This window comes from Pantherophis guttatus, chromosome 17 (genome assembly GCF_059756535.1).
Source record: "Pantherophis guttatus breed Tessera chromosome 17, ASM5975653v1, whole genome shotgun sequence".
Lineage (NCBI taxonomy): Eukaryota > Metazoa > Chordata > Lepidosauria > Squamata > Colubridae > Pantherophis > Pantherophis guttatus.
This window is the reverse complement of record NC_142079.1, coordinates 8,965,001-8,978,408: the sequence shown is the minus strand read 5'-3', so window position 1 is coordinate 8,978,408 and position 13,408 is coordinate 8,965,001. Positions and strand designations below refer to the sequence as shown.

Sequence of the window (13,408 nt, the reverse complement as noted above, 5' to 3'; positions counted from 1 at the left end):
GGAAGATCAGTTTAACCTACATCGTGCTGTTTTGCCAATTTTGAGGAGTGGGGGGGCAGCAGGGAAAGTAGAGATCTTTACTTCTCTAGAAATCAGGCCTCCCAGGGTGATCAAATTCCTTCAGAAAGCCATCAACGGATTTAGCAGATGAAATGCTTAAGGAAAAGCAGAGAGAAGGCAGAAAACTCTTCAGACAGTCTGCAGGACGTGCTGGAGATGCAAAAAGTGTACATTATTTGGCTGGAGAATAGCTGTGCGGAAAAGAGCAAGTCTCTTGGATTAAGCCTCCCAGAAGGGATTTTCAGAGTGGTGAACATGGTTTGTCAACCTTGATGATATCAACTCTCAAAATTCCTCAGAAGGGTGGACTTCAACTCCCAGAGTTCCCCAGCCAGGTTGCTTTAAGATATATGGACTTCAGCTCCCAGAATTCCCCAGCCAGCACGCTTTAAAATATATGGACTTCAACTCCCAGAATTCTTAATCCAGCAAGTTTTAAAATATATGGACTTCAGCTCCCAGAATTACCCAGCCAGCATGCTTTAAGACATATGGACTTCAACTCCCAGAATTCTTAATTCAGCATGATGTAAGATATATCAAATTCAACTCCCAGAATTCCCCAGCCAGATTGTTTTAAGATATATCAACTTCAACTCCCAGAATTCATAACCCAGCATGATGTAAGATATATGGACTTCAACTCCCAGAATTCATAGCCCAGCATGATGTAAGATATATGGACTTCAACTCCCAGAATTCCCCAGCCAGATTGCTTTAAAATATATGGACTTCAACTCCCAGAATTCCCCAGCCAGCATGCTTTAAGATATATGGATTTCAGCTCCCAGAATTCTTAATCCAGCATGCTTTAAGATATATCGACTTCAGCTCCCAGAATTCCCCAGCCAGCATCTTTTAAGATGCGTGGACTTCCAGGATTCCCCGGTCAGCCTGCTTTACAAATGTGCGAACTTCAACTCCCAGAATTCCCTGTCCGCCAGCATCAGTAGGAAACTCTTGGGAGCTGGCTGGGAAAAATTCCTCATTCCTGGCTGGGAAAAATTCCCTCGCTGGGGAATTCTGGGATATGAAGTCCATACACCTTAACGTCACCAAGGTTGAGGAGCACTGGTTGAGAAACTGGCCTTCTTCACACCAGGCTAACTGAGATTGAACCGGACTGGGCTTCCCCGTTGTCAGAAGTTCGCAAAAGCTCAGAACATTGCAACCGTCATAAATACGAGCCAGTTGCCAAGCGTCTGAATTTTTATCACGTGACCACGGGGGAGGCGCGCTAACGGTTATAAACATGCAGAATAGTCCTAAATCACTTTTTTTTCACTGCCGAAACATCACTAAATGAACTGTTGTAACTTGAGAACTGTCTGTACCCTACTTGGCTTCAATTTTTGGCTGCAGAGACAGGGAACATCTCCAAAGCCTGCAAATATTTTTCTTTTTTACATAAATAAGCCTTTTTTTTTCCTATTTCTGATTGATTTGAAGCATTCAAAGTCGCCTCGGAGTTGGGCTTTGCTAATTTCATGGGTTCTTCACTGTAGAGACGCATTTCCCATCTAGTCTTCTGGCATTGATATTATAAGGGAGGTGGGGTGTCACATTAGACACAAGCAATCCATAATCCTTGGAGCCTGGCGATAAAAGGACTTTCAGGCTCCCTGGGCACATTCTGGGCACAGAGATCTCCCAGATGTATTAAACAGATGCAGTGAACTGGTGTTTTTATCCCCAGCTGCAACTTCACACATTTTTTTTGCTCCATTGGGACACCGTAATTGCGTGCATGGGAAGCTGATAAGAATAATACTTCGTTTTTACAATATTTTTTATAGATATTAAATAGTGAAGATGGTATTTGATTATACGCAGAGAATAAGATGAATAAGTTTATGCAAAGCTATTAAGTAAGGAATGTTTCCAGGAAGAATCAATATAAGTTTATGGGGTAAAAAGTAAAAATAAGGTTTTTACAATATATTTTATTTGAGATTGGTTAAAATATTTTGGTAAGGGTTGGAGATGTGATGGTTAATTGTAACTGGGCTCTGATTGTGTAATACTGGAAGAAAGAAGACTTGCTTATTATTGAAGAACGGACAAGAACGAAGGTGGATTGATTACTTTCAAGCAATAATTGGTTTAAATAGTTATATTTAGATATGAACAAGGGGAGCTAAAGTGCAAGAGGGAGATAAATCTATAGATAGTTAGTGTATGTTTTTTTTTATGTTTGTTAAATGCTATACCCTGTACTGGCTCTGGAAAGTCCGGGGCGGGGGAGGGTTGGGGCAGGAGGGGGGAGGAGAGAGGGGAAAATATGTGTAAAATTTTTAAAAACTTTTCAATAATAAAAAAAAAAAGAATAATACTTCACGCGCACATCTGGTTTCTTTGTCCCCAGCTGCACATTAGAAGTCCCACATCATGGTGAGGAGGTACCTCTAAGGTTCCAGATGTTACCAAACTGAAACTTCCGGAACCCTGTCGTGATCAACCCAGTGGTGAAATCCAATTTTTTTTTCATTACCGGTTCTGTGGGTGTGGCTTGGTGGGCGTGGTATGGCTTGGTGGGCGTGGCAGGGGAAGGATACTGCAAAATCTCCATTCCCACCCCACTCCTGGGGGAAGGATACTGCAAAATCCCCATTCCCTCCCCACTCCTGGGAGAAGGATACTGCAAAATCCCCATTCCCTCCCCACTCCAGGGGAAGGATATTGCAAAATCCCCATTCCCTCCGCGTGGGCCCTGCAGTTACCTGGCATCCGAAACGGGCTGCGTGGAGACTCCTGGGAGGGGAGGGGCAGAGTGGGCCCTGGTCAGCCAGTCCTTGCAACTACTGGTTTGGCAAACCAGATTAAAATTAACATCCGAACCGGTCCGAACCAGCTGAATCCCACCCACCCCTGGCCTCCTGGACCTTCCCTCCAGGTCCTCACATCTGAGATGATTTAAACAAGAACGTGTGTCGCCTTTAAGAGCTTTGCACCAATTTCCCCACCCCACTCCACCACCCCCACCAAAACAAGCAAACTTTGGTTGATTGACTGCACCCAACAATCTCCGACCTACCTTCTCTTTTCCGGCTCTTCATCCATCATGTCACTAGATGAAGATGTGTGCTGGACAAGGGAAGGTGGCTTTTTAAGGCGAAGGAGGGGGGCAGGCAGGGGTGGTGGTGGTGGTTGGTTGATAAATGACGTCTTGGAAAGCCCTGCGTCTCTTAATGAATTCCAGATACTCACCCGATGGTTTTGATAGGCCGTGACGGCGGTGAACCGGGTCTCCTCGAAGACAAAGGTCTTAAAGTTCTCCTCCGCGTACTTCTCGCTGTCTTTCCGCGGGTCCACGTAGACGACGTGGAAACGGGGCTGGTATCTGTGCATGGAGTTCAAAATGATCTGAATGGCAAAACGAGCAAGGGAAATCGTATAACTGGTCCGTTCGGCCACACCAAGGTGGTAGCGACGAGAAAGAAAGAGAGAGAGAGAGAGAGAGAGAGAGTGAGAGAGAGGAACACCCCACAAAAATATTCAGATTAGAAGACGCCGCTTCAATGGCAGTTCTTGCTCCCCTCAACTTGGCAAGAAGACGGTGGGTGAGTTCAGGGGCGGGCTTCAACAATTTTAGCAAGTGGTTCTCTGGCCAGTTGCTGGGTGGGCGTGGCCATGGTGGGCATGGCCTAGTCGGCCTCCTGCACCACGGCAGAAGGGGCATTTTTGTCCTCCCCGGGCTCCGGAGGCTTTTCTTGAGCCTCCGGGAGGGTGAAAACAGCCTCCCCAGGCTCCGGAGGCCCTGTGGAGGCCAGAAATGGGCCCATTACTTCCCGAACTTCGAGTAGGCCCGTTTTTCGCCCTCCCTGAGCCTCTGCGCATGCCCTGCACTTACCTGCATTCAAAACGGGCCACGTGGGGATTCCTGGGAAAAGAGGGGCAGGGTGGGCGGGGCCAGCCAGGAGTGGGATTTGGAGGTTCTCCGAACTGCACAGAATCTTAGGTAGAGGGTTCTCCCAAACCCCCAGCAGCCTACCCCTGGGTGAATTGTCTGCCATGTTGGCTGGGGATGATGGGGGTTGTTGTGTCACACAGTTTTATTATTATTATTTATATTTCTATGCTGCCCACTCTCCGAGGACTCTGGGCGGCTTACACCAAAGATCAGTACACTAAATAGCATATTGCCCTCAAAAATCTGGGTCCTCATTTTACCCACCTCGGAAGGACGGAAGGCTGAGTCAACCTTGAGCCGGTGAGATTTGATCTGCTGATCTGCTGAACTAGCAGTCAGCTGAAGTAGCTGCAGTACTGCACTCTAACCACTGCGCCACCTCGGCTCGAGTGGGGTTTCTCAGCCTTGATGACTTGAAGTGAGTTGATGACCAACTCACAGAATTCTGGAAGCCGACTTCCATGCACCTTAATGTCACCAAGGTTGGAAAACCCCACTCGAGAACTTTGCAGCTGCATAACACCAGCTAACACGGTGGACACCTCACCTATCATCTTCTTCTGTTGTAGAGGAAGGATGTGAAGAGTATCTTTTGAGGATACATGTGGGGAGAGATGATCCCCAAGGCTTTAAAACCATGAGCTATTTTTCATTGGGAAAACTATGGTTTGAGTTTTGAAAGGAGATGCTTTAAGTCAGAAATGTCTTTTCATCTTCCCAGTTTGGCCCACAACCTTGAGTCTCCCAACCAAGTCTTAATCTTGCTGAATTTTCAAGGCCAGTTAAGGCCAATAAGATGCTGACACATTGTTGTAACCCAATAGATCTGTATAGAACTACGGTTGGTAGCCCAATAGATCTGGTCAATAGTTCCTTGACCAATTCAGAAAGAATTTGAAAGGATAACCTGATCCTTCTATCCTTGGAGTTGGAAGGGAACTTGGAGATCTTCTAGTCCAACCTCCTGCTTAGATAGGAAACCCTACACCACTTCAGACAAATGGTTATCCAACATCTTCTTAAAAATTTCCATTGTTGGAGCATTCACAGCTTCTGGTGGCAAGTTGTTCCACTGATTCATTGTTCTCACTGTCAGGAAATTTCTCCTTAGTTCTAAGTTGCTTCTCTCCTTGAGGAGTTTCCACCCATTGCTTCTTGTCCTGCCTTCAGGTGCTTTGGAGAATAGCTTGACTCCCTCTTCTTTGGGGCAGTCCCTGAGATATTGAAACACTGCTATCATGTCTCCCCTAGTCCTTCTTTTCATTAAACTAGACATACCCAGTTCCTGCAACATCCCCTGATAAGAAGCCCAATCGGGCTTTTGAGTGCATGGCAATAAGGCCAAGCGCTTATTTCAGGGTTCAAAAAAATATAACACAGGGTCTTATTTTCGGGGAAACACAGTATTATTATTGTTGTTGTTATTATTATTATTTTTTAAATTTGATTTATATGCCGCCCTTCTCCGGAGACTCAGGGCGGCTTACAATGTGCTCAGCAATAGCCTCCATCCTTTTGTATATATTATTGTTGTTGTTTACCCTGTTTCCTCCAAAATAAGACATCCCCTGATAAGAAGCCCAATCTGACTTTTGAGCGCATGGCAATAAGGCCAAGCGCTTATTTCAGGGTTCAAAAAAATATAAGACAGGGTCTTATTTTTGGGGAAACACAGTGTTGTTGTTGTTGTTGTTGTTGTTGTTGTTATTTTAAAGGTTAAAACATTGTTTTAATGTATTGTGAGAAACCCAGAGTCGCCCTTGTGAGATAGGCGTGCATCTAAACTGATGAAATAAATGGTGATGTTGGTACTGCTAGGGGGAATATTCATCTCCTCCCCAGCTGTCCCTGGTTCTCCCTTTCCCAGCAACCACTTACATGCCCATTGTCATCCAATAAATTGTTCGTCAGCTTCAACTTATCAAAGGACACGATCTGCTTCATCCACTGAGCTCCTCTCGCAGGAGAATCCGGGTGATAGTGCACTCTCCCCGGTGTGGCAGGGTCGGCTTTGCCAGCGACCAGCCAGGAGGAACTGTGAAACGCATACCTGCGGAGAAATTAAAAAAAAAAACCCAATCAGGAATTGATATGATTCACAAGGTTGGAAAGGAGACCACCAGGAAATCCCATAGACGTAAACTTGACCGGGACAGTGGGGGGGAAAAAACCCAAACATTTGGCAGATGTAGGAGATCTAACCCAGGTTCTTTGATCGCCCCACTCATCCTTCCTTGCAAGAAGGAAGCCAGGTTTACTTAGCAACCATGGTACTAAGCTAACAAGTGCAACGATTCACAGAACAATGAGGGCAAGAAAAGTCGTAATATGGGGCAAACGTCACTTAACAAACGTTTTCACTTAGCCACATAAATTCTGGGCTCACTGTTTTTTCACTGTTAAGTGTGAAAAGCCAGCCCAAAGTCACTAGGGAGGAGGAGGGGGGGAGGGGGAGGGGGAGGGGGAGGAGGAAGAGGAAGAAGGAGAAGAAGTAGAAGTAGTAGAAGAAGAAGGGAGAGGAGGAGGAGGAAAAGAAGGAGGAGGAGAAGGAGAAGGAGAAGTGGAAGAGGAAGAGGAAGAGGAGGAAGAGGAGAAGGAGAAGGAGGAGTAGGAGAAGAAGAAGAAGAAGGGGAAGGAGGAGGAGAAGGAGGAGGGGGGAAGAGGAAGAGGAAGAGAAAGAAGAAGAAGAAGAAGGGGAAGGAGGAGGAGGAGGAGGAGGAGGAGGAGGGGAGGGGAGGAGGAGGATGAGGAAGAGGAAGAAGGAGAAGAAGAAGTAGTAGAAGAAGAAGGGGGAGGAGAATGAGGGGGAGGAGGGGAGGAGGAGGAGGAGGAGGAGGAGGAGGAGGAGGAGGAGAAGAAGAAGAAGAAGAAGAAGAAGAAGAAGAAGAAGAAGAAGAAGAAGAAGAAGGAAGAAGAAGAAGAAGAAGAAGAAGAAGAAGAAGAAGAAGAAGAAGAAGAAGAAGAAGAAGAAGAAGAAGAAGAAGAAGAAGAAGAAAGAAGAATCTGGCCAACTGGCCGTTAAGGGAAATGAGCCGGGGATAAGAGAGGCATTCAAAGTGGGCTGGAGTTAGATCTCTTATGGGAGCAGGGACTCGTGACTTATGACGCGTTTGACCCCCCCCCCCCTTTCAGGCTCAGCCTTGTGATCTCCTACAACAGCTCAGATACGACGTAAACCCAACACGCTGGATTAAAGACAGCATTGTGGTTGCACGGAGAAGCCACCTCAGTCAGGACGGTTCCCTTGGCATCTGGGTCATGCTGGCTGCCTTCTATCTAGCCCCCGTGCCCGGCATCGGACCCCCGAGGAGATTCTAGACTTCTCAAGCCAAGAGAGTCTTGAAAAAGCAGGTTTCGGGTGATGGGTGGAGGCGCCCAATGTAGGCTGAACAGAAACAAATGAGGAATCGAGCAAGAAGGAAGGTGGGGCGCCTCAGGCAAAAATCCTCTTTCTTGCATGCAATAGATCCCGTTTCCTTTTGACAAGCAAACATATTTGAGGCCCTGCGGGACGTTGCCGAAATATTTACCTCCTTGTCAGCGTGCAAGCAAGGAGGCTTGGAGGTTTCTGCAAAGGGAAGTGGGCAGAGGAAGGGGAGAGTAACATCATAACTGGGGTCCTGCGGGCGATGACATCATCACGACACCCATGAGGTCATTGTGGATTCTCTTTTTATTTCCCCCCCCTTCCCCCGAATGTTGGGCGGCCAAGGAGGGGTGGTGGAAAACAGGCAGTAATTACCCATCTGTGCTCTTGGTTTTTAATTCATTTAAGTTCATTTCATCATTGTCCATATTCATGGTTTTATATTGATGCTTTTAAACTATACTGTAAGATGCTTACAGTAAAGGGACACGGTGGCTCAGTGGCTAAGATGCTGAGCTTGTCGATCGAAAGGTTGGCAGTTCAGCAGTTTGAATCCCTAGTGCCGCGTAATGGGGTGAGCTCCCGTGACTTGTCCCAGCTTCTGCCAACCTAGCAGTTCGAAAGCACATAAAAAATGTAAGTAGAAAAAATAGGGGCCACCTTTGGTGGGAAGGGAACAGCGTTCCGTGCGCCTTTGGCGTTGAGTCATGCCGGCCACATGACCACGGAGACGTCTTCGGACAGCGCTGAAGTTCATAGCTGGGTTAAGAATGATGTGTGAACGTGACTATGAATGAACTTTCCCCCACTGAATACTCTCACATAGTGCTGGGAATTATGGGAACTGAAGTCCAGCACATGTGGAGAGTGCACAGTTGGTAGGTAAAGTGGGAGGGTGGGTGGGAGGAAAGAGAAAGAGAGAAAGAAAAAAGGAAAAAGGAAAAGACAGAAATTAAGACAGGCAGGTAGGCAGGCAGAAAGAAAAGAAAATAAGAAAGAAAGAAAGAAAGAAAGAAAGAAAGAAAGAAAGAAAGAAAGAAAGAAAGAAAGAAAGAAAGAAAGAAAGAAAAAAGAAAAAGAAAAAGTGAATGTGAATGTGAATTTAAATGAACTTTCCACATAATGCTGGGAATTATGGGAACTGGAGTCCAGCACATGTGGAGAGTGCACAGTTGGTAGGTAAAGTGGGAGGAAAGGAAGGATGGAGGGAGGGAGGAGAGAGAGAGAAAGAAAGAAATAAGAAAGAAAGAAATAAGAGAGAGAGAGAGAAACAAAAAAGAAAAAGAAAGAGAAAGAGAGAAAGAGAAAGGAAGAGAGAAAGAAAAAGAAAGAGAAAGAAAGAAAGAAAAAGAAATAAGAAAGAGAGAAACGAGAAAGAAAGAGAAAGAGAAAGAAAGAAAGAAAGAAAAAGAAATAAGAAAGAGAGAGAGAAACAAGAAAGAAAAAGAAAGAGAGAAAGGAAAGATCTCTACTAAACCTGTTTAAAAAATGGCTCAAAGGCATTCTTGCTTTTAAACTGAGAACAAAATTGGAGATAATCGCTGACAAATGACTGAAGCCTCAAAGCAAAATAATGATTCAGGGGAAAAAAGAAAAAAAAAAACCAGCAACAAATTTGAGATTTAGCTCCCTGCTCCTAAATTGCAGCTTCTTGGCAAGAAGCAAAGGCCAAACAAGACAGTTAGTTTTAGACGAGCTTTGGAGAGAGAGAGAGAGAAATGCCTGGAAGGAGCGGAGCGTGGAAGAACAAACTTGGGGAGGGGGGAGGAGAGGGAGGAGGGCCACTGGGGGAGGATTACGCCACCCAGTGAAGCCCCCATCCCCACTGAAAAGCATAGATTAATCAATCCTTCCAGGGGTATATTTCACATAATTTTACCACTGGTTTGCCTTGCACTGAAAGCATTTTGCTTATGTGCGCGGCTTCCACGCATGTCCATGGCTTAGAAAATGTGGCTAAATAGGATGGCATAGCGCTGGGTCGCCACTACAGATTCGTCCGAACCGGCTGAATGCCACTACTAAACACTTCCCATGACTGTCTGCTAGAAGTGAATTTTTCCCCTTGTTTCCAAAAAGTCGATTTATTTTTTTTTACTCCTCTCCTTAGTTAACAGAATAGATTAAAACAATGGGCTGGGCTGGGGATGAGAATAAAGTTTTATTGTTTATATCCTATATTATTTTTGCAAATAAAATCCAAGGCGGTGAACTTATTCAAAACATCTTACCCCTCCTATTTTCCCCACAACAGCAACTTTGTAAAAGGTGGGTTTCGCTGAGAGATCAGGACTGGCCCAAAGTCACCCAGTTGGTTTTCATGCCTAAGGCAGGGCTAGAACTCACCATCGCCTAGTGATTGGCTCAAAGTCACCCAGCTGGCTTTCATGCCTAAGGCAGGACTAGAATTCACCACTGCCTAGTGATTGGCCCCAAGTCATCCAGTTGGCTTTCATGCCTAAGGCAGGACTAGAATTCACCACTGCCTAGTGATTGGCCCAAAGTCACCCAGCTGGCTTTCATGCTTAAGGCAGGGCTAGAACTCACCATCGCCTAGTGATTGTCTCAAAGTCACCCAGCTGGCTTTCATGCCTAAGGCAGGACTAGAATTCACCACTGCCTAGTGATTGGCCCCAAGTCATCCAGTTGGCTTTCATGCCTAAGGCAGGACTAGAATTCACCACTGCCTAGTGATTGGCCCAAAGTCACCCAGCTGGCTTTCATGCTTAAGGCAGGGCTAGAACTCACCATCGCCTAGTGATTGGCTCAAAGTCACCCAGCTGGCTTTCATGCCTAAGGCAGGACTAGAATTCACCACTGCCTAGTGATTGGCCCCAAGTCATCCAGTTGGCTTTCATGCCTAAGGCAGGACTAGAATTCACCACTGCCTAGTGATTGGCCCAAAGTCACCCAGCTGGCTTTCATGCTTAAGGCAGGGCTAGAACTCACCATCGCCTAGTGATTGTCTCAAAGTCACCCAGCTGGCTTTTGTGTCTAAGGCAAGACTAGAAGTCACCATCACCTAGTGATTGGCTCAAAGTCACCCAGCTGGCTTTCATGCCTAAGGCAGGACTAGAATTCACCACTGCCTAGTGATTGGCCCCAAGTCATCCAGTTGGCTTTCATGCTTAAGGCAGGACTAGAATTCACCATCACCTAGTGATTGGCCCCAAGTCACCCAGCTGCCTTTCATGCTTATGGCAGGACTAGAATTCACCATCACCTAGTGATTGGCCCCAAGTCACCCAGCTGGCTTTCATGCTTAAAGCAGGGCTAGAACTCATCATCACCTAGTGATTGGTTCAAAGTCACCCAGCTGGCTTTCATGCCTAAGGCAGGACTAGAATTCACCACTGCCTAGTGATTGGCCCCAAGTCACCCAGCTGGCTTTCATGCCTAAGTGGAAACTAGAACTCACAACCTCCCAGTTTCTAGCCTGCTGCCTTAACCACCAGACCAAACTGTCCCTCACAATTCTGCAAAATCTATACTGAATCCCTCCAAGGGACATACTGCCTCGGTGGGGAATTTGCACCCCCAGCATTGGGAAAAAGGAGACAGGCCTCACAGCCCGGGGATCTAGTTGTAACTTGTGATTTCCACCCCCCTTCCGTTCCTTGCAAGACACTCGGCCGCCTACTCGGAGGTTACGTCCATTCAAGGCAACCCTTGCAGAGCTCTCCACTCCCCAGAGAAGACTTCCAATACTTGCCTATAACGTTTGTCATCCACCGGTACAAAGTCCATCAGGAGCATATAGTCGGCCATGGGATCCATCCCGAAAATTTTCACCTGGAACGTGGGGAACATTCTCCTGCGGAAGGAAAAGGAGACAGCTGAGAAGGACGGAGGAGCATCTGGCAAAGCCCCATTCTGTCCTCTGCTTGAGGACAGATTTCCAAAGAAAAGGAAATGGAGGCGGCATTGAGCGATTAGAAAATCGGAACCTTGTAGGAAGGCGGTTAGATTAACAGATTGGCAGAGTTGGAAGGGACCTTGTAGGTCATCTAGTCCAGCCCCCGCCCATGCAGGAGACCCTACACACCATTTCTGACAAATGGCAGCCTCTCCTTGAAAGCTTCCAGTGATGAAGCTCCCACAACTTCCGAAGGCAACTTCTATTCCATGGGTTGATTGCTCTCAGTGTCAGAAAAATTCTCCTCATTTCTAGGTTGAATCTCTTCTTGGTCAGTTTCCATATCCATTATTCCTTGTCTGGCCTTCAGGTGCTTTGGAAAATAGCTTGACCCCCTCCTCTCTGTGGCAGCCCCTCAAATATTGGAAGACTGCTCTCCTGTCTCCCCTGGTCCTTCTCTTCACTAGACCAGCCATGCCCAGTTCCTGCAACCATTCTTCATATGTTTTAGCCTCCAGTCCCCTCATCATCCTGGTTGCTCTTCTCTGCACTCTTTCTAGAGCAGTGATGGCGAACCTTTGGCACATGTAGCCATATCAGTGGGCATGCCAGCTCAGCTCTGGCGTGCATGCGTGCACCAGCCAGCTGATTTTCGGGCCTTCTGGGCCCACCAGAAGTAGGGAAACAGGCTGTTTCCTGCCTCCAGAGGTCCTGGGCGGGGTGGGGAAGGCCTGTTTTTCTTTCTCACCTGGCTCCAGATCCTCTCTATGCATCTGGGGAGGGCAAAAACAGCCTTCCCCACCCCCTCAGAGGCCCATTTCCCAACTCTCGGTTGGACAGGAAGTGACTTTTTTGCTGTCCCCAGCCTCCAGAGCGGGAGGGGAGGGTTGCGCACGCATGCATAGGGCGAGACGCACAGAATTATGGGTGTGGGCATGGTCGAACCTCCCCCACCCCCCCTCCTGGCACGCGATGGCAAAAAGGTTAGCCATCACTGTTCTAGAGTCTCAACGTCTTTATGTTATGAGATAGCAATAGAGATCTTGGTGTGGAAATGTGAGGATTTCTCTCCACCACAAGTTCTTTGTTCCTGCTTAATGAAGTGGACCTCTTTCACTCAGACCATTTCTAACATCCGCCAGCCAATGGTGGTGGCCCAAAATGTGACTGGAGAAGATGTCATCATAGCCATCTTTTGATGACATTAGAAAAAAACACTAACCTCCCCTTCTAAACCAATTTATGAAATCATGAGGAGAGCCCCCAGTTAGGTATTGACTGTAAATTGGCCATCTTCAGAGTGCCACAAGACTCTTCTTCATCGTATGTTCTTTGCCCCACTGGTTACAGATTGGTCTCTTCAGCATCCTGGTCTAAAAAAACATGACTTGGGAGATGGATACCATCCATCTGACGGACGGTCAGGTTCCCCTCGCACATACGTGCTAGTCGTTCCCAACTCTAGGGGGCGGTGCTCATCTCTGTTTCAAAGCCGAAGAGCCAGCGCTGTCCGAAGACGTCTCCGTGGTCATGTGGCCGGCATGACTCAACACCAAAGGCGCACGGAACGCTGTTCCCTTCCCACCAAAGGTGGTCCTTATTTTTCTACTTGCATTTTTTACCTGCTTTCGAACTGCTAGGTTGGCAGAAGCTGGGACAAGGAACGGGAGCTCACCCCATTACGCAGCACTAGGGATTCGAACCACTGAACTGCCGACCTTTTGATCGACAAACTCAGCGTCTTAACCACTGAGCTACCATGTCCCTCTAACTACCAATAGAAGAGGTTATTTGTAGCTCAGGGGTCTTTGGTGCTTTCTGAGCTTGGTGGTTTTTTTGCAGACAAATAGAGAGTAAGCCCCACTCCCTTCTAGCACTGATGATGTTACCTAGCTGGGTAATGAGACGTTTGCAAGAAAACCACCAAGTTCAGACAGCACCTAACAATTCTGTAACTGCTTAATTCTGCACTTAGCATATTTGGGAAAAGAATTCCAGCCAGCACCACTGACTAAGTCAGAATCTATATGGCAGACCAGAATAAAAACTTGGTTGCCCACCACAGATAAAGAAGCAACTTTTTAAACTGAAGCTCCCAAGTTTAAACTCTTGGCTTCCTCTTCCTGGCCTTCTGAGTTAAGGGATCCTTTTTTGACATCGTTGGAAGGAGTTAAAATAAATTCATCAAGGAATTCTCACTTGCTTGGCCATCCCT

General features: G+C 46.8%; 1 protein-coding gene across 1 annotated transcript in view; it reads right to left on the bottom strand.

Moving 5' to 3' along the window:
- The window catches only part of TBX1 (T-box transcription factor 1), a 50,764-nt gene that overhangs the window by 19,615 nt on the left and 17,741 nt on the right, over positions 1 to 13,408 (bottom strand). Inside the window, exons 3-5 of the mRNA XM_087880247.1 lie at positions 11,050 to 11,151; positions 5,849 to 6,020; positions 3,268 to 3,423 (exon numbers count right to left, since the gene is read on the bottom strand). Of these exons, the coding sequence (XP_087736373.1) occupies positions 3,268 to 3,423; positions 5,849 to 6,020; positions 11,050 to 11,151 (430 nt within the window). The remainder of the gene's footprint in view (positions 1 to 3,267; positions 3,424 to 5,848; positions 6,021 to 11,049; positions 11,152 to 13,408) is intronic.